At 54.1% G+C, this 20,752-nt stretch overlaps 1 protein-coding gene across 1 annotated transcript; it reads left to right on the forward strand.

The window, feature by feature from the left end:
- Positions 1–1,754: 1,754 nt before the first annotated feature.
- On the forward strand, positions 1,755–19,967 carry LOC149998492 (signal transducer and activator of transcription 5A). Its single transcript, XM_090290861.1, has 19 exons — positions 1,755–1,872; positions 2,667–2,804; positions 3,121–3,277; positions 4,398–4,487; positions 6,808–6,982; positions 11,638–11,768; positions 12,003–12,154; positions 12,645–12,800; positions 13,207–13,386; positions 14,718–14,805; positions 14,905–15,027; positions 15,419–15,511; positions 15,832–16,038; positions 16,621–16,715; positions 16,810–16,940; positions 17,389–17,544; positions 18,188–18,239; positions 18,554–18,658; positions 19,385–19,967. Exons 2-19 carry the CDS (start codon positions 2,677–2,679, stop codon positions 19,545–19,547), a joined length of 2,382 nt encoding a protein of 793 aa, XP_090146987.1. The 5' UTR covers positions 1,755–1,872; positions 2,667–2,676; the 3' UTR covers positions 19,548–19,967.
- Positions 19,968–20,752: the final 785 nt, after the last annotated feature.

Genomic DNA, 20,752 nt, shown 5'->3' on the forward strand with positions numbered 1-20,752 from the left:
GGACTTGGAAATCCAAGGCATCTGCTCCCACCGACTGAGCTACCCACCTACTCAAAGTGAGAGGCTGGTGGGCACAGGTGCCAAGTCGGGCCTACCCTCCGTGTGGCAATGGGTTTGGATCTACCATTGACAGGCTGCATGACACTGGCCAAGACACTTCCCTTCTCCAGCCTCTGTTTCCCCATTTGTAAAAATCCTCTTTACAGTTGTTTCCAGCTCTGACACTTGACTCTCCTTGCAGGTGCCCTCCAGCTCTGGGCGTCTGAGCCTCCCCTGCCAAACCCATTGCACAGAGTGGGGGAAGAAGGGAGGGAGAGGCCTTGTGCTTCCTCCTTCCCAGGGCTCCCCTGTGGAGCACCTAAAGAGCAAGGTTTCCTCAATCCTTCACCCACCCCCTCACAGTTCTCATTTTCTTTCCTTGTGATCCTGTCAACCAAGACTGTGACCACACGTGGAAGTGTGTACGGGATCCAGACATTCCAGCTTCTGCACCTTTAAACTTCAGTGTTCCTCTGAGGTAAAAAGAATGAAAGTGGGGAGGTAGTGAGGGGCAAGAAAGTAGGGAAGTGGAGGGGGAAAGGGAGTGGAGGGAAAAGGGCAGGTCTACAAAGGCATTAGGGAGGGATGGTGGGACAGAATGATCCCCCCAGGACAGATGTCTTGGCCCAGCTGGGCTGTAAGAGGGCAGCCAGCCTGGCCCCTCCCTTGGTGCTGCCAATACCAGCCGCCAGACAGAAGGAGGCCCAGAGGAGAGGGAAGCTGGGCAAAGGGGATGGAAGACTTCCAGCCCAGCCTTGCCCAACTCTTCAGACCCCCAAAGGGGCTCTCAGGGAGGGGCTGTGACCCAGGCAAGGCTCAGGGAGGGTGTTCCCTGCTCTGGCAAGGCCTATAGGCAGTCATGAGCTTGTGAGGACTCAAGGCAGCCCTCTCTGGACCTTTCTGAAGGTAGGATCAGCCTCAGATTTGACTGGGTTGGGGTGAGGGGAGGGGAAGAATCATTTATGGCTCGTCATTTGCCAACTAGGCCATGTGCTCGTTATATCACACTGGGCAAGCCCCTTCCCCTCTCTGGACTTCCATTTCTTATCTACAGAATCTCGGGGGGTTCCGAGCATATGACTGCCAAGGTTCTTTCCTGTTTCAGCTGCAGAGGATGAGCGCGGGGGTGGTGGGAGTGATGGAAGGAGGTGAGGTGGGGCCCTGGCGTGAGCTGGCTTCTCTGGAATCCCCAGTCTTTCCCCTTCCTAGGGCTTTGCCTCTGAAGTCACAAAAGCTGTGCCCCCAACGCACATAAATATACGCACACTCATTTACTTTTTTAGTCGAGAGACTTGAAAGATGACAAACGCCAGAGCTCGAAGGCATCTCCAGCTGGTCCAACCCTTCCTTCCTCCTTTTTTACAGATGAGAAAACTGAGACCCGGTTTTGGGATTTCCAGAGCCCGGGATTTCCCGGTCCTCTCTCCCCCTTTCCCCACCACCCCTGGGCCTCTTGCTCGCCACGGGCCGTGGCCGCAGGAGAGGGCCGGCTGGGACTCCCGGGGGACCCCGCCGTCGGGGCAGTCCCCACGCCCGGCGCCGCCCAGCCTCACCGCACGGGGCCCGGGCCGAGGCCGCCGCTGCGCACTCGCTGGGGAGCTAGCGACCGAGGGCGGAGGCGGGGAGGGAGCGACAGAAGCTGGGAGGGGTGTTGGCGAGAGCTCGCGCGCTGTGTATGGCCTATCGGAGGCAGCTGACCTTTGAGGAGGAAATCGCTGCTCTCTGCTCCTTCCTGTAGTAACAGCCGCCGCCGCAGCCGCCAGGAGCCCGGGCCCGGAGCGAGAGCCACGGGCGCAGAGCCGGCCCCGCCGCCGGACGGCTCGGTGCCACCAGGTGGGTGGCCGGGCAGCGCGTCCCGGGCGGCGCGCGCGGAGAGGGGGGACACTCGACTCCAGTCCCGGCCCCGCGCCTCGGGACCCAAAACCCGACGGCCGGGCGGGGTGCAGGGAAGGGTCCCCGCGACCAAGAGGGAGTTGAGGCTCAGCGCGGACGAGGGACGAGGGACGAGGGACGCGATGGAAGGAAGGCGCCGCTGATGGGCGCCGTCCTCGGCCGCAGCGGGCAGGGGGCGCTGTCGGGCTGGACAGTGGGAGCCCATGGGGCACAGCTGCTGGGCGCTCCCGAAAGACAGCCCGTCTCCCCAGCCCTCTTTTAACAACACTAGCCACGTGCCCGCAGAGAGCAGCCGTCCAGTGGACGCTGTCGGCGGCGTAACTTCGGACTGGAATATCCTCCCTTCCCAGAAGTTGGTACTCAGGGTTCGAGGCAGGGTAGGGGGATTCTTGCAACCCTCCGCAGAGGGCCGTGGGCCTCCGCCGTCAAGTTTCTCTTTCAGTTTTTAGCTGTCCCCCCGCTGGGGAAGCCCCGATGGGGCGAGGGGAGAGGAAGAGGAGGAGGGCACCTGACTTTCGAGAGCCCCTCCCCAACCTCAGCGGGTTCCTTGTTGGAGGCAGGGTGCGCCTTCCCCTCCTCACCATCTTTCTTCCCGCACAGGAAAGCGTGTCTGTGGGAGGGGAGGGGCCTGGCCTGACCGCGGTCCAGGCATGGGTGGGCACGGTAGGGCCAGGGACAGGCCCAGCGCTCGCCTCGGCTGCGGAGGCGCCTCCTCAGCCCTCTGCTCGCCCTAGGTGAACGGACATGGCGGTCTGGATCCAGGCCCAGCAGCTGCAGGGCGATGCACTGCGCCAGATGCAGGGGCTGTACGGGCAGCACTTCCCCATCGAGGTCCGGCACTACTTGGCGCAGTGGATCGAAAGCCAGCCGTGGTAGGTGTCCCTGTCTTTCTCTGCGGGTCTCTGCCAGCCAGCCCCTGGCCTTTAGGTCTCTTCTTGTGTGGTTTGGTGTGATTCTGGCCCTGTTTGTTCCTTTCTGTGAAGAAGGAGCTATATTCTTGGGAAAGGGGAACAGGGAAAGGGAGAGGGGATGTTTCTAGACTCTGATGCCTGGGGAGTTGCCAGGAACAAGTCTTGTGGGCTCTGGAGTGCCCTTAGCCTGGAGCCTTGGGATTTCCACGTCCCTCCTGGTGCCTGACTTCCTGGCCAAGGAGGTACCACAGCAGGCTTCTCCCCTGTCCTGCCCCAGGGATGCCATTGATCCAGAAAATCCCCAGGACCAAGCCCAGGCCACTCAGCTCCTGGAGGGCCTGGTGCAGGAGCTGCAGAAGAAGGCCGAGCACCAAGTGGGGGAAGATGGCTTCTTACTGAAGATCAAGCTGGGGCACTATGCCACGCAGCTCCAGGTGGGTGTGAGGTCTGGGTCATCTGCAGGGGAGCAGCGGCCGCCTTCTCTTTCCAGCAGCAGAACCCCTGGGTTTTTCCTGGCCTGGCCACTGACTCACCGTGTGACCCTGAGCTTATGGGCAACTTTCAGTGCTTCGATTTCCCCCACCCCCTCTTTCTAAATCAGACCCGTTGGATTCCTTTAGCATATTACAAAGCTAGTGGGGGATAGGTTTGTTCCCAAGAGAAGGGGATGGCTGGAACGGCCTTCTGGACTGGTCAAGTGGAAGGGATGGAGGGAGACCGAGTGGAGGAAGACTGACAGGTTCTAGAAATGAGGGAGTGAGTGAGGCAACCAGACGTCCCTCTTGGGGCTCCTTCAAAGGTGGGAGAGCTCTTGAAGTGGGGCAGGAGAGGGGCAGAGTTGCCTTGGAGGCAGGAACTGGATAAAAGGGCCTTGAATTGGGGTTTGGATGTAAGATGTAGCTTCTTCTTGCCATGGGGGTGGAGGGTGGAGTACAGGGGAGAGAGAGGTTTTTGTAGAAGCAGGAAAGGGGTGTGGGAGATGACCACAGTCGAGCATTTATTGAACTCACTAGTGTTTCTTAGAGAACCATTCTTCAATAGAAGCAGCAGGTGCGAGGGAAATAAAAAGTCCATCCCAGAAAGGGGGGAGACAGGAGAAACCTGGGGTGAAGAGGGAAGCAGAATAGGAACCCAGAATAGAGGGGAAAGTACCTTGGCCCTGGCATTAGGTGCTCAGAGTCCTGAGTCATCTGCTCACTCACTGTCTGTCTCTGGATGAGCACTTGGCCTCTCTGAGCGTCAGCTTTCTCATCTTTGAAACAGGGGGTGGGGGTGGGGTCATCGCTTCCACCACGTCATAGGATTTCCACGTCACAGGAGATGGTCGATTGGAAGTGCTTTGTAAACTGTGGGTTTCTAATGCACTGCAAACCGAATGAAGATCTGGGAGGGGAAATCAAGTCAGGGAGAGCCAGAGGTGTCTGGTGAGAGTCCCCACGGCGGCCAGGGAGAGCGGAGGCAAGGGCTGGAGGAGAGGGCGGTGCGGGCACAGCACTGCGACCGGCAGGGGGGCACAGAGGATGGCCTCTGGGAGCTGCTCTCGGATTCTTTCAGAACACGTACGACCGCTGCCCCATGGATCTGGTCCGCTGCATCCGGCACATTCTGTACAATGAGCAGAGGCTGGTCCGAGAAGCCAACAATGTGAGTGTCCCATGGGTATGGAGAGAGGAGTTGGGAAGTCCCTTCTCTCCAGACACCACTGTGATTTATAGAAGCTGGTGTGAGAAAGCACCAAAGAAATGAGAGACGTGACCCAGTGTGAGGGGCAGTATTATTTGCAGGTATAGAGTGACCCCCTGGCTTCAGTCCCAGGCTCTACCACTTACTAACTACGTAACTTGAGCACGTTACTTAACTTCTCTGAGCCTGTGTTCTTTCAGTTATAAGTAGGGATGGTAATAGTACCTACCCTGCAGGATTATTGTGAAAATTAAATGAGATACCGTGTGGGCCAGGGATAGACAAACAGACCAATGAAACAGAATAGGAAGTCCTAAACACACATAGTCACAAACACACCTAAGTCCCAGGTGACATTGCAGGTCACCGTGGGAAAGGATTGTCATTCAATAAATGAGGTTGGGGCCAAATAAGAAATACTGTCTGGTGCGGTCTGTGAGGAGAAGTGGAGTGAAAAACAAACACAGGCAAGCTCAGAGAAGTGAGGTCCAGAGAGGCGGGACAGGGTCTGGAACCACAAAGGCATGGACAGTGGTACACACCTCATCCTGTCTGCGAAAAAGCAAAACGAATTTTATAAAATGACATCACACAGGTAAAGACCTCAGCACAGTGCCTGGAGCACGAGTCCTAATCATTACTTATTTGTTGCTGGGAACACTGATTGAGAGTTTGGCAGTTCATTCAGTAACCATTTATAGAGTCGCTGCGGTGTGTCTGACCCTGGGCTAAGACTGGAAAACACACAAAGACCTGGTCCCCACCCGAAAAGAATTTGAGTGATGATAGGTTCTCTAGCGGAGAGCTGAGTGCTAAGGGGACATAGTGGGAAAGGTACCCTGCTCAGATTGGGACAGGCTGGCAGGCGGGGGTGCTGTTCTGAAGAAGGGGAGGTCTGCACTATAGTGGGGAAGGCAGGAGGCAGGAGATCTTAGTCAAAAGGGGCAGCAGTTATGTGAGGGCAGGAAGGCAGGAGCCATCTCAGCACCTTTGAAGACTTGCACGTAGTCAGTGCACCAGGAGAGAAGGGAGCCAAGTGGCGAGCTCCGATAGATACAGCCAGAGAGGAAGCAGAAGGCAGGTCACAAAGGGCCACCCTTGTGTCCCTGACGGGTTGTGTGACACAGAGCTGTTTGTAACTGTACAAAGGAATTTGGCTCCAGTTAAGAAACAGGTGTCCATGGTGAGGTGTTGTCATGGTCGGAGGGTGGGGGGTGGGGATCATTCCTTCCCCCAGCCTCTGATGTCCTAGGCCTGGGGGATTTTGGGGCCACAAGACAGGCGAGGTCCTAGCGCCTAGAAGGCTCAGGTCCTCGTGCAGGGAAGCAGATGAGAAAGAGGTAAACGCAAGAACTGGACACTCTCAGATAAGGGCGTTGCTGTTTTAAGTTGGGCCTTCAGGGAAGGCCACTCCGAAGAGGTGCCAGTTGAAGTTCCAGCACCGGGAAGACTTGGTGCCAGAATGTTCCAGAGGGATGGACCAACAGCTGCAAAGGCCCTGAGGCAGGACTGTGCTGTGTGTTGAAGGAACAGAGGAACTGGGGCCTGGGCAGCAGTGAAGCTGGGGCGGAGGCAGGTGGAGGCCCCCAGCGAGCGCAGTGGGGGCTGCGGGGAGGAGTTTGGAATTCATTCTGGGAAGAGTCCATGGGAAAGGCCCTGAGGGCTTGGCTGGGAACAAGATCAGACCAGGTCCCTGACAGGTCTGGATCCACAAGCCCTGATTGAGCCTCCCCTGGAACTCATAACTTCACTTTGGGGTCTTCAGGACACCACCCGGAGAGCTTCACCTTACTCCCTCTTCCCTCAGTCACAAGCAGGTCTTGAGAGAGGACGGAGATGCTGTGTGTTCACCTAGCCTTGTTCCCCACTCTGTCCCCAGCACCCTGCACAGCTGTGGCGTTGGGTCAGTGAAAGAATGCGGAATGAGATCATCATCATTAGCAAGAAAACCCAGGTCACTCCTGGGATGTGTTGAGTTCTAGTCTCTTCCAGGAGAATTTAGATGGACCGTGTTTGGGATGCTCTGTGGAGGCCAACAGCAATAGAAGTTTCTGCGGTGCCTATGACGATGCCATAGTCTGTCAGCTCCCACGTTTCTTTCCCCTCCTCCCTTGCCGTCTCCACCCCAGTTGTGACCATGACTCTCCTTTGAGTCAAATAGGTCTTCCTTCTTACTGTAGATTAGGAGTTTGGGGCCTGCAGTATTGACGTTGCCCGGGCCTGAGGTTTTCATCCTCCTGGCTGCCCAGCTCACTGCTGTGCACTTCTGATGTGTCTCCAGGGTACCTCCCCTGCTGGGAGCCTGGTTGACGCCATGTCCCAGAAACACCTTCAGATCAACCAGACATTTGAGGAGCTGAGACTGGTCACTCAGGACACTGAGAATGAGCTGAAGAAGCTGCAGCAGGCCCAAGAGTTTTTCATCATCCAGTATCAAGAGAGTCTGAGGATCCAGGGTGAGGCTGCTGCGGCGCGGGCGGTGTGTGTCCTGGGGATGGGAGTGGGGGCCACCTTGTGAGCTCCTGCAGGGTTGGGACTTGGTCGATGTGTGTTCCCAGGGAATCTTCCCTGACGCCTGGCCATCATCCTTTGCACGCATGATTCAATTCAACCTGTCCACCAGTTCCAGGATGTACACAGTTGTATTATCTGTATTTTGCAAATGGTGACACTGAGGTTCCAGAGAACAAGTGACTTGGCCTGGGTTGCTTGTAAGTTGCAGAGATGTGTCATCAAATCCCAGTATTTCTTTAACCAATATTCTCTCCCTGATTGTAGGTTTTCAAGTGAATATTTTAGTGAGTGAATAAATGAATGAATATGGGCAAAGTGTCCCCCATCAAAGAGGGAACTGAGGTTGGGAGGCCTGAGGCTGACCTGGGGGGGGAGAGGTGGAACTCCTGGAATGCGCTTGCCTTAGCCTCCCTTCCAGGAGCTGGAGCTGGGAGGAGGAGGTGACAGTGGAAATTCTCCTGTCTCCTAGGTCGTAGTCTGCCATGACTGCCATGGTAAGGGTGAGGGGAAAGAAAAACCAACTGAAGGGAATGACCCTGGGCACAGTCTGAGGAGTCTAGAAACATGGCCCGTCTTCCTCCCACTTCAGACTGACCCCAGGGCTTTACCAACCCAGCCCAGTGAGAACAGGATGTGCCCAGCTGCCTTTTTCTTTGCTCTCTCTTGCTTCGAGTAGAATCTTAGGTCACTGATTTTAGACCTTTCTTCTTTTCTGATATATATGTTCAGAGCCATAAGGATCCCACTAAGCAATGTTTTAGCTGCATCTCACGATTTGGATATGCTGTATATTCATTTTCATTCAATTTGAAGTATTTTCTAATTTCTCTTCTCACACTTTTAACCATGCATTTAGAAGCATATTGTTAATTTCCAAATATTTGTTTTTTTCTAACTGTCATCATTATTGATTTTTTCATTTCATTATTGAATTTCATTGTTGTCAGAGAACATGCTCTGTATGATCTCAGTTCTTTTAAATGTATTGAGACTTGCTTTGTGGCCCAGCATATGTTCAATCTTGGTGAGTGTATCTGGTGAACTTGAAAAGAATGTATTTTTATAATATTTCATTAAAAAGCAATAGCCCTGGCTGGTGTGGCTTGGTGGTTTGACTGCCGGCCTGTGAACCGAAAGGTCGCTGGTTCAATTCCTAGTCAGGGCACATGCCTGGGTTGTAGGCCAGGTCCCCAGCTGGTGGCATGCAAGAGGCAACTGATGGATACATCTCTCGCACATTGATGTTTCCCTACCTCTCTTTTTCCCTCTCTTCCCCTCTCTCTTAAAAAGTAACTAAATGAAATCTTAAAGTGTTTAAAAAAGACAGCAATAATAAATTCAATGATGCTAACAAATATAACAATAATACTTATTTTTAAATATATATTTAAAATAGGGCTAATATATTTAAATATATGTTCCAAATATTTGTAGATTATACATTATGCATGATGTATATACTATGACCATAATTATGTATAACATACTTACATGTGCTATAAAACTTATTATAAATATTTACATATTTATTTGTGTTAACATAATAAAGTTTTACCAAAAAAGGTAAAAATGAAAAACTAGCAACATCTGTATTTGCCAAAACAAAATTTGTGAGTACAGTGGCACTGCCTTACATTTTTACAAATCTCTTTAGTGTTAGGGTGAGTAGGAGGCAGCCCGATCTTGCTATAAGTTGTTGTATTATCACATGTCTTACAGTCTATAGAAGATTCCAGTGTATAATTATGAGAGACTGAAAAAGGAAAAGGCAAAGTCTTGGGACTTTTGAAAACACTTTGACTTTGTGGCCCTCCCATGAGTATCTTGGGAGCCCTCTAGGCACCACTGGTCCACAGTTGGAGAACCTCTGGTCTCTGTCTTTATTTACTTATTTATTTTTGGCCCGATGGTTCTTTCAGATGCTGAAAAAGAGACATCAAAATCTCCTGTTATATTGTGGACTTGTGTACTTCCCCAAGTGTTTCTGCAAATAGTTCCTTTATGCATTTTGAAGCTTTGTTGGTAGATTCATATACATTTGTGATAATTGTTTTTCTGATTGACTGATGCTTTAATAATTATGAAATATATTTCCTGAACTCTGGTAATATTCTTTGTCTTGAAGTCTGCTTTGTCAGATATTAATATAACTTCTCTAGCCTTCTTGTTCTACATTGGCTCAGCACACCTGTATCCATGCTTAGTTTAAAATGTAGACAGCATGTAGTTGTCTTATTTTCATACTCATTCTGACAATCTTTGCTTTTAATTCAGGTATTCAGTCCATTAATATTTAGTGTAATATTTAATGCAGTGGTATTGAGGTCTATACTTCAGTATTTATTTTTATTTTGTCCCATATCAGATTTGTTTCTTTCTGCTTTTTTAATATTTAATTTATTTTTTTTAGGAGTCTCTTTTAATTTGCTACTTTGAGCTTTCCTCCTAACCCTGCCCCATCAGTGTTTTCTGTGCCCCAAGGCCACATGTGGCCTCAATCACAGTGGGTGGTGAGTAAATGTTGGCCAGATGATTCCATCACGTCTTCCTCCCGTCTGATTCCATCCAGACTGGCCCCAGAGGACATCCCACTTCCTAGATTAAGGAACAGGAGATTCACGCTATTAGTTCTTCCCAAGGCCTTGGACTGGTGGACAGTCCTTATGATCCTGTTCTTGGGTTTTCTGTTTCCTATTGATGCACTTGAGTTTGGATTCCAGTTTGGGTTTGTACCCATCGTGCGATGTCATTCAGTCTCATCTATCGATTTCACCATCAGAAACACAGACTATTGATCTGTTTGTACGAGGGAAGGCTCAGCTCCCTCCAGTGAAGCAGACAATTGCCCCATATATCCTGGCGTCCTTCCCAGAAGTTTCTGCAGCTTGCCGGGGGAAACCTAACTGGGTCACTTGCATAGGGAGGCTGGATACAGGTACTGGGGACCCTGCCACCTCCCTGTGGGTAGCAGGACTTCTGAGGTGGCCATCAGGCTACCCTGCTGTGCTCCCTGCGGGACAGTGCTCCTCCTGCTCAGGCCCCCCGCAGGGAGATTGGAGCCATATTTCTCAGTTCTCCTCTAGTCCTGTCCTGTGCTCTTGCTGGCTGTCTAGAGTCGTCTCAGCCTGTCCCAGCTTGTGCAGCCGTGGGGCAGGGCCTGGGTCAGTGACACGTGCCCCTCAGAGGTCTGCGAGGAAAATGACTGCTCCATGCTGGGCTCACATCTTGACCCAGCCCGAGTAAGAACACTGGGGTGTTCAAAAAGGCTATGGGAGGAAATAGTTATCCCAGTTTTTAGGATAATGGTTCCCTTTGTGGTGGGGAGGTTTGGGTTTGCAGGCTGGAGAGTGTGCCCAGGTGGCTTTAACTGTGAAATGTTTGATTTCTCAAGCTGGGTTATGGATTCACAGGTGTTTTTTTGTATCATTCTTTCTACCTTATGTCTTAAGCATTTCATAACTTATTATTGAAAGGTTTCATTTACTTTTAGAGAGAGAGGAAGGGAGGGAGGGAGATAGAGGGGAGAGAAACATTGATGGGTAGCCTCTCCCATGTCCCCAAGAGGGGACTTGGCCCCCAACCCAGGCATGTGCCCTGATAGGGAATCGAGCCAGTGACCTTACGGTTTGCAGGGCGATGGCCAACCTACTGAATCTCACAGGTCAGGGCTCATAACTGATTTTTTACATGAGGGTAATTAGGCCTCACTGAGCCCCCATTCCTGCCATTGAGGAGCTTCCTAAAGCCAGCATGAAGAGAGCTGCCTCCAGCTCCTGGGGCAATCTTGATGGGTTTGTGTGGGCCCTGGATTCATTCTCCCTCTGACTGTGTGTGTGTGTGTGTGAGTTTTTCTCTCTGTCTCCTTTCTTTTCTTTCTTCTCTTTTTTCTTCCTGTTGGTCAGCTGAGCTCACAGGGACCCAACCTGGACAAACTTGTTAGGCACCTTCAGCACATGGAGAAATTCCTTCCTCCCCGAGGACAGGCTCCTGTGCTCCGGAGGGGAGGCGGCAGAGCCGTGGAGCAGGGCCTTCCCTGGTGAGGCTCTTGCACGTGAGGTCGGGGCTGAGAGATGCCTGTGTCTGTCACCCTGTAATCCTGTCCTGCAACCCCTAACCAGCAAGGACTAACTGTCGCAGAGAGCTGCCACGGGCCAGGCAGCCTCGTGAGCATTTTCTGTAGCATCACTTTGTAATCCCTGCAGCAACCCCTGAGGCCGGGAGCTAGAGTCTCCTGTTTTGCACACGGGGAGACCAAGGCACAGGACAGAGAAGTGATTTGCCCAAGTCTCCCCAGGTAGTAAATGGCCAGAGCCGACTTCAAACTAGGCAGTGTGGCACCAAGCTGAACCCCAGTGTGGCGTGAGGAAGGCTGGGCACCCAGCTGTGTGGGCCAGGCTGGTGGGATCCACCTCGGCTGTACCCCCAGGTTTCTGTCTCCAGGAGCTCAAAGCTGGGGGCCAGGGAGAGGAGCTGGCTCATCTCCGATGCCCTTGGCCACCAGAACCCTGACTTGCCATTGGTCAGACATGTCCCCTTGAGGGTCTTGCGTGCTGGAAGCTGGAGATCACGGTCGTGGGTGTCCTGTCCCCTCCTCTAGCTCAGTTTGCCCAGCTGGCCCAGCTGAACCCCCAGGAGCGTCTGAGCCGGGAGACAGCCCTACAGCAGAAGCAGGTGTCCCTGGAGGCCTGGCTGCAGCGAGAAGCCCAGACGCTGCAGCAATACCGTGTGGTGAGTGAGTGGGGTCCTCGTCCCTCTCCTCCAGGCATGGGGTCCACATCCTGAGCTGTCGGGGGGGCCTGAGAGAGGGATAGAGCCAGGAAGAGAGTGGGATCCTGGGGAGCAGGAGGCCCGTGGGGGCCTGTGAGGCAGCGCAGGCCAGGGAGAGGGGTGGCACCGCCTCCTGCGTGAGGCCCTGCAGGGTTGTCCTCCAGGAGCCCAGAAGGGCCTGCTGTCCCCTCTCAGGAGCTGGCCGAGAAGCACCAGAAGACCCTGCAGCTGCTGCGGAAGCAGCAGACCATCATTCTGGACGACGAACTGATCCAGTGGAAGCGGCGGCAGCAGCTGGCCGGGAACGGGGGGCCCCCTGAGGGCAGCCTGGACGTGCTGCAGTCCTGGTAATGGGTGTGGGGTCGCAGGCAGGGCACCAGCAGAGTGGGGTCGGCAGGGGCTCAGGACGGAGCTTCCAGCTGCTTGGTCTGCCCTGGTGTCTCCATGTGCAGGCAGCTCTCTCGGTCCTGTGGCAGGTCTTGTTTCACCAGGGGTTTTGGTTCCTAACACAGGCCTTGGTGCCCCCCACCCCCAGTCTTGCCCCCTCCCTGGGAGGGGAGTCAGTGTTTGGAGGAGTGGAGCGGGGCCGGTTGTGCGGAATGATGCTCGGGCTGGTTGGGTCTAACTCGGTTGCGCCTCTGCGTGTCTGCGTTTCTGGAAGGCAGGGCATCTCTGCTCTGCTCGGTGCACAGGGTGGCGGCTAAGGTGTCGAGCCTTCCTGGGTAGGGGTGCAGCTGGGGGCTTGGGGCGCTCACCCAGGCCTGGAGCCTTTCCACTTCTGTCATGGGGGAGAGGGTGAAGCCATTGTCCTTCCCTTTGGCCTCGGGCCGTGGGCAGGTGTGAGAAGTTAGCTGAGATCATCTGGCAGAACCGGCAGCAGATCCGCAGAGCTGAGCACCTCTGCCAGCAGCTGCCCATCCCCGGCCCAGTGGAGGACATGCTGGCTGAGGTCAACGCCACCATCACTGACATCATCTCAGCCCTGGTGACCAGGTGACTGCTGCCCCTCGACTCGCCCAGCCCCGCCTGTGGTTGGCACTGGGGAGGCATGGGGCGCTTCTGCAGGTGGCAGGCTCTTGCTTGAATCCTTGTCCCCTCCACTTCACGCCCTGTCTCCCCTGTCCCCGGTTGCTATGACTGCTTGCTGTAGACCTTCCCCAGTTTCTCTTGTGAATGCCACAGGGGCTGCCCTTGTTTCCTGCGGCCTGTGCCAGCTGCCAGGTTCATTCCACTGCCTCCCCTCCCACCATCCCCCCAACTCTCAGGGGCCTCCCTGGGGACAGGGTCTCTGCCACATGTGCTTCCTTTGCCTGCTAAGCGTGTGCGAGGCATCCTGCCCACGTGGAGGGACCAGAGCCCCGTCCCCTGCGGCAGCGTCTCATCACTTGTATCCCTGCAGCACGTTCATCATTGAGAAGCAGCCCCCTCAGGTCCTGAAGACCCAGACCAAGTTTGCGGCCACAGTGCGGCTGCTAGTGGGTGGGAAGCTGAACGTGCACATGAACCCCCCGCAGGTGAAGGCCACCATCATCAGTGAGCAGCAGGCCAAGTCGCTGCTCAAGAACGAGAACACGCGCAAGTACGTGTGTCCTTTCTCATGCCTGCCCCTCTCTCTAAGCTCTGAGCTCAGTCTGGGGGCCCATCTCTGTCCTACACTTGGAGTTCTAGTAAGGGATCGCATGGTCTCCTTCCTTGCAGTCTTCTGTCCTGGCATTGCAGATGTGGTCTAGTATCTCGCCAGTTCATTCTGTCTGTTCTGCTGTTCCCAGGTCATTATAGGTCAACAAGGATTGCACTGCTGGGGTGTTGTATGATTTGTGCTAAGTACTGGGACACAGTGTAATCCAAACTGAACTTGGCCCTGTCCTGTGCAATCTCTTGACTAGCAGAACAGGCAGCAGACAGGAGACATGATTGCTGGTGTGGGACAAGGGAGACATGTAGGGCACTGTGGACGTGGGTCATGATATGGGTGGAGCAGAAGGACAGTTTCAGGCTGCAGGATGAATGGCAGGTTGCCAGTGAAAGAGCACAGAGAGAGAAGGCTTCCCGGCATTGAGGACTTGCCTTGTCCTGAACGTGCATGTGTGGATAGAGAACCCAGGGCTGGGGTCCTGGGGTCAGGGCAGGCCACCTGGAAAGGGGACAGAGAATGAATGAATAAGGGGGTGAATGTGTGAAGTGAGAGACTTGGTCATGTGTACTGAGTGCTACCATGTGACCTGGGGATGTCATGATGAAGAAGGCAAAGAGGTCCTCACTTTCTCAGACCTTAATGTTTTAGCTGGGGAGGGAAACAGTCCTATATACTTTTGAAAATAAGGCAGTGTCAAAAGTGGTAAACTGTAGAGAGAGAATCAAACAGATATCGCAGCATCTGGATAGACGTTTCATCACCACATAGGTGGTTGAAGAAGGCCTTTCTGAGAAGCTATTTGAGTTGAGACCTGAATGAGATAGTCAAGACTGTTTGGGGCAACAGAAACAATGGGTGCAAAAGTCCTGAGGTTGGCACCAAGCCCACATGTTCAGCAGACAAGGCAGCGTGGCTTACTTGTCCTGGTTGAGGAGCGGGGAACCCAGTGAGGCCAGGGCGGGTAGGCAGTGGGTGAATCCTTGTAGGCTGTGGTCATGATTTTTATTTTAAGTGCACTAGAGCTGCTGGAGGCTCCTGAAGACTTTCACATGTATCTTGATGCCCAGGTTGTTTTTAATCTAATGATAGAGACCCAGACCCCACCCTTGAGGACTTGGCTTGGGTATTCTCAGATTGATGTGAAAGTAAGGCCAGAGCCACACCGAGGGATGTTGTTAGGGACTGGGGCAGAGGCTGCGGGCCCCGGTCAGCAGACAGGACCAAGTTCCTGGCCCAGGGCCTGTGTGGAGATGGGGCTCCCCTCTCTTCCGCAGCGAGTGCAGTGGAGAGATCTTGAACAACTGCTGTGTGATGGAGTATCACCAAGCCACGGGCACCCTCAGCGCCCACTTCAGAAACATGGTGAGGACAGGGCCTGGCTCTCAGAGGGAAGGTCTGCCCCGAGCTCAGTCCTTGTAACCAGCTCTTGTCTCCCTGTCCCCCCCTCACCCTACCCTACAGTCGCTAAAGAGGATTAAGCGTGCTGACCGGCGAGGCGCAGAGTCTGTGACGGAGGAGAAGTTCACAGTCCTGTTTGAGTCTCAATTCAGTGTAGGCAGCAATGAGCTTGTGTTCCAGGTGAAGGTGAGGTCCCACACTCCCACCCCCGACAGGTTACCCAGAAAAGCGAAGGGACCTGCCTGAGGCCACCTGTCTGGTTCAGGAAAGCCAGAGAGCTCTGAGTCTTCCCTTACACAGTCTTGGACAAGTTACCCCGTGATGCTATCAGAAAACCTACTTTCACCCCGCCGGTGCCTGTTTGTGAGGTTGTATTATAATCTGGCACCAGCCCGCAGAACTTAGGCAATGGGCCAAGAAGAGAGATGTGTTTTTTGTGTTTGTTTTTGCTTTGGTTTTGTTGGGAGGGGCTTGTGGTTGGGACAGTGGGTAAGCAATGAGGGTTGGGAGTCTTGCCTAAGCCAAGGGCAAGATGGTGGTCATATGCCCTCAATTCTCATTCTTTTGACTCCCCTAGACCCTGTCCCTTCCCGTGGTTGTCATTGTTCATGGCAGCCAGGACCACAATGCTACTGCCACCGTGCTGTGGGACAACGCTTTTGCTGAACCGGTGAGGCCCCAGGGGACCCTCATGTCCAGACCCTAGAATTTCCCAGGGTCCCTCCCAGGTCTGTGAACTTGGCCTTTGAGATCTGGCCCCTGATCTTCCTTCAGCTGGTGGTTTGGGCCCCTGATCTTTGTCCTCACTCCCCTGTTCTGGGTCTCTATCCTGCACCCCCACCCTTCTCTCTCTTGTGTTTGTTTCCTTTTCTGGATCTCTCTCAGCCCTCTCTGTCCCCAGGTACTGCCTATCTGTGTGTCTATATTAGTGTGTAAATATTTCCTGCTCCCTCAATCTCCTTTTTTCCCCTTTTCTTCTCTCCCTCTCAGGGCAGGGTGCCATTTGCTGTGCCTGACAAAGTGCTGTGGCCGCAGCTGTGTGAGGCGCTCAACATGAAATTCAAGGCCGAGGTGCAGAGCAACCGGGGCCTCACCAAGGAGAACCTGGTGTTCCTGGCGCAGAAACTGTTCAACAGCAGCAGCAGCCACCTCGAGGACTACAGCAGCATGTCCGTGTCCTGGTCCCAGTTCAACAGGGTGAGGGACCTGCTGCTAGCTGTCTGCCTGGGACCACCTGTGCCCTGCCACCCCTCCCCCACCTCATAGACAGGTTACTGCCCCAGGTCAGCGCCTTACTCTTTCTTACAAGCAGGAGAGATAGAGGGGGCTAGTACCCCAAGGAATGCAGGCAGTTGTAATAGTCAATGCAGGACCACAAAAAGGAAGTCGGAGCCGAGAGTCAGGATCCTTGGCTGCACATCCTAGCCCTGTTACCTAATTTGCCAGGTCCCTCCCTTTCTCCGTGCCACAGTTTACCCATCTGTGAAACGAAGGAGTTGGGCAGGAATGACTGTGGAGGTCTTGTCCAGCTCCCACAATTCTTTGCACCTCCTACCCTCACCCCATGGGACTGTCTTGGACCTCTGTGTCTGAGAGGCCAAAGGCGAGTTGACCTCCAGTTCCCTAGGATAGGTGGGGGTTGGAGACTGTGTTGGTTTATGGGCTGCCAGAGTGTGGGACAGGTAGGGTAAGGAATTGGGAGAGGGGCTGGGTGAGGACAAGAGGGCACTGACTGGTTTGTGGGCCACCAGCCCTGACTTGTGGTTTCCTGGTTCTCAGGAGAACTTGCCGGGCTGGAACTATACCTTCTGGCAGTGGTTTGATGGGGTCATGGAGGTGCTGAAGAAGCATCACAAGCCCCATTGGAATGATGGGTAAGGGATGGGGGACTTGGGGTTTGGGAGGGCACGGGCTCAGGGGACAGTGGCTGCTGGCCCAGCAGTGATGCTCTATGCTCCGTGCCCCCAGGGCTATCTTAGGGTTTGTGAATAAGCAACAGGCCCATGACCTGCTCATCAACAAGCCCGATGGGACTTTCTTACTGCGCTTTAGCGACTCAGAGATCGGGGGCATCACCATTGCTTGGAAGTTTGACTCTCGTGAGTACCCTATTTTGTCCACACTCCAACCCCCATTTTTCTGCTCCCCATTCTCTATCAGGCCTGCATCTTTAGAAGTTACCCTGTGGGAAAGATAGGAACTGAGCTCAGTTTGGGGGGAACCCCGTTCCCTTTCTATCATTTTCCATTTTGGAGAGCCCAAAATCATCGCCCCCTAGACTCCAGAATCACTGCGGGAATCCTTGAGCAGTTCCCTGCTCTCCCTTCTCTACCCTGACACAGCCATGTTGTATCTACTCGCCTGGTTTGCCAGGTAGAATGTTCCTGTGGCTGTTTCCTTGCCCTGTGCCAGGGAGCATAAGGGATGGGTTTGCAGGGCAGGCTAGTAAGAGCCAGGATGTCTCCGCAAGCCAGCCCTAAAACCCCACAACCCCGATCCTCCTCCTGGCGGTGGTGGGTTGTGGGAACAAGCTTGTCCTTTTCACAGCTGACCGCAACCTGTGGAACCTGAAGCCATTCACCACACGGGATTTCTCCATCCGGTCCCTGGCCGACCGGCTGGGGGACCTGAGCTATCTCATCTACGTGTTTCCCGACCGGCCCAAGGATGAGGTCTTCTCCAAGTACTACACTCCGGTGCTTGGTGTGTCCTGCCCTGGTCCCCCAAACCCTCCTCAGTCCAAGACACACCCTCAGGCTAGGCAGCGGCCAGTCCCCCCTGAGCTTTGGTCATGGGATGGTGCAAAGCGTGTGGAGAGGATTTCAGGGCTCACAAATAAGGAGAGAGAAAGTGAAACCTCTGAGTCTACTTTCTTCTCTGCAAAAAGAAAAGCTGAGTGGACTCTCACTTCTGCACCCTTGGAAGAAGAGGTTGCAGTGCTGGGGGAGGAGCCAGGATAATTCAAACCCACAGATAACACACAACTCCCTTCTCCATCCACCCCCAGGTTGAGTGTAGGAAGCACAGTGGACAGGTTTTTCTTCTTCAACCTGTCCTCAATCCATTGGTTGGGTTTGCTTCTTGGTGTTGATTCTGTATCCTTGGCAGGTGTTGGGGGTGGGAAGAAAAAGCAAATGGCCAGACAAGGAAGCTGGAGAAGGGATGAGAATCCGGGTAGCACTCTGGCTGGTCTAATCAGCAGGTGTTCATTCAGGGTCCACGGGAAATCTCATCCTTGCTGTGGCCCTCAGCAACTTGGGTAGGAGGGAGACTCCATGGGGTGGGCTTCCACCCCCTGGAAAGATCCCAGAAACTTTGGTTCTCATCACCGTTCCTCCCTCGGCAGCTAAAGCAGTGGACGGATATGTGAAGCCACAGATCAAGCAAGTGGTCCCTGAGTAAGTGTCCAGGGTCCAGCTCTGGTCTCCTGCTGCCTCTGTTCTCCCCTCACTGTCCTCACCCCTCACCACCACCTCCTCCCATTCAAGGCCCAGCATTCACTTCCCCCTAAAACCTGGCTCAGCCCTGGGGAGGGAACTGGGCTTGGCCCCCATCAGGCCAGTACCCAGGGCCCCACTCCTGCAGCTGGAGTCCCGGCCCAGTGGGCACATGGTCCTTCTACACCTGAAAAAGACATAAAGATGTCCGCTGAGCCCCTCCCCAGGTCAGCTGCTGCCTCGAGCCCACCGAGGCTCTGTTCTTCCTCCTACAGGTTTGTGACATCTGCAGACTCTGCTGGGGGCAGTGCCACCTACATGGACCAGGCTCCCTCTCCTACTGTATGCCCCCAGACGCATTATAACATGTACCCACAGAAGTAGGTTGTGTTCTTATGGGGCTTCCTGCGGGGTGGGGGGGACTGGGCAGCTGGCCTCAGACTGGACCTCAGCAGGGCTGGTGGGCCAGGGAGTCCAGAGCTCCTCTAGCTCTGAGACCACCCAACCCAGGCCAGGTGGAACACAGTATTAATTGCTCCTCTTTGGAGTTCCCAAGGTAGAGAATTAATTCTCTTCAGAACTGTGGGTGGCCTGGAATGGATGTTCAGGTGCCTGGGAGGCTCAAGTTGTGGTGGGACCACTGTAGGCTTGAGGGGGCGACAGAGACAGGAATTTCCATTCTGACTCCACCCACTAGCCGGGTGGCCCCGAGCAAGATTCTGAACATGGTCAAGCCATAGTACCTCCTCTGTGAAGTGGAGTAAGTGGCTGGAAGGATTGGAGTAAGGTGGTTACAAGGCCCAGGTCATCGTAGGTGCTCAGTGAGAAGTGCCTAGGATTTAATGGAATAGCGCCGCAGGCAGGCAGAGCCCACCAGCCCAACCACCGTTTCACAGATGAGGACAGGGAGAGGAAAATGAATTCCTGGGACGCCTCTCCAAGAGCCAGTGACTGACTAATTCAACTTGGGGTGCAGAGATCTGGCCAGAGCTGGTCTTGTTCCCATGAGACTCTAGTCTTCAGGGGGAACAGGCCAGAGACTGCTCCTGGGAGCCTGTGGCTGTGAAGCAGGCCAGCTCCCCCTGACATCCCCTTCTCTCTACCAGTCCTGACCCGGTCCTTGACCAGGACGGAGAATTCGACTTAGATGAGACCATGGATGTAGCCCGGCATGTGGAGGAACTCCTACGCCGCCCAATGGACAGTCTGGACCCCCGCCTGTCCCCGCCTACTGGGCTCTTCACCCCTGCCAGAGGCTCGCTCTCCTGAATGTTTGAATCCCACACTTCTCTTTGGAAACAATACTCATGGGAAGGCTTCATATTAATTGTGATTTTAGTGTTGCTGTGCATATTGGTGCCTTTGCAGACAGCACATGTACGCGTGCATGCGTGTATTTGTGTGAGAGGTGTGCCTGCCTTGCCTCGCTGTCCTGGGTGTGTGGCTGCCACCTTTTGCTTCAGATAGAGGTATCCCAAGAGCCCCCTGGGCCTGTCTCTGTTGTGGAAGAGACTGAGCTGCTTCTGTCATGTCGGGTACTCAGAGCAGGCACACCTGTTCCTGCCAGGGCCTTTATCTGTTCAGCAGCTATTTGAATGCAATTATTCAAGAAGGGGAAAAGAGGCAAGTAATGTCTCAAAGCTTTACTCCTAACTTAGAAGCTTTGCCTCCCAAGTGTGTGTGTGTGTGTGTGTGTGTGTGCGTGTGTGCGCGTGCGTGCATGTGTGCGCGCGTGCACACGCATGTGTATGTGCATTCATTCTTGTGCACGTGTTGGTCTATTGCTTCTTCCCTCAGGAGGGAGGTTGGGGTTCAATTTTGAGTAATATTTTACACTTTATCTAATGAATATGGACTCCAGACTTTTTGTGAACGGAGAGCTTATCTAGGTCATGGCCATGTCCCTAACACAGCAGAAATGGGTCATGTGAATCGGACCTGTCAAAGCTGCTCTAAGTATGTAATTTCAGGGCCTCTTGGCCTTCCGTCTGCAGCGTGATGCTGTTGCCCATAGTCTGCTACGTCCCACCTCATGTCCCCTCCCCTCCACTCGGCCCCGGCCTTCTCTCCTTGCCTCTCTTACCGGAGAGGTAGAAGAGAAGAGAGACCTAGGACATCGTGGGTGAAGAGGGAACCCAGGACTTGCAAGGTCAATCCCCTCCAATCCCAGAAGAAAAACTGCAGCGAGAGAGCAGCAAATTAGCCTCTTGCTGCATGCCTGTGGGATCTGGAGTAAGGGGTGAAAGCTGATCTCTGCTTCCACTCTGCTGGGAGGTGGAACCTGGAAGAGGCGGAACCTGGAAGAGGCCTCCTCACAGTTGCATAACTGGCTGTGGTCTGAGAGGGCCTGGCTCCCAACCTCACTCGCTCCGCCCTCTGAGGCTATCGGCGTGCAGCCAGGGGCAGCTGGCAGCAGGAGAGCGGGAGCTCCAGGTTTAAACCTCTCTGAAGGCAGGTGGGGATGAGAAAAGGGA

Source organism: Furipterus horrens, unplaced genomic scaffold (assembly GCF_987537825.1).
Source record: "Furipterus horrens unplaced genomic scaffold, mFurHor1.1.pri manual_scaffold_11, whole genome shotgun sequence".
Taxonomy (NCBI): Eukaryota; Metazoa; Chordata; class Mammalia; order Chiroptera; family Furipteridae; genus Furipterus; species Furipterus horrens.

Bases quoted from the DNA above. Each gene is read 5' to 3' on its own strand.
- LOC149998492 (XM_090290861.1), top strand. From the start codon at position 2,677: ATGGCGGTCTGGATCCAGGCCCAGCAGCTGCAGGGCGATGCACTGCGC. The intron at 16,039-16,620 runs GTGAGGGACCTG...CCTGGTTCTCAG, and splicing joins CCTGGTCCCAGTTCAACAGG to GAGAACTTGCCGGGCTGGAA. The intron at 17,545-18,187 runs GTGTGTCCTGCC...CTCCCTCGGCAG, and splicing joins GTACTACACTCCGGTGCTTG to CTAAAGCAGTGGACGGATAT.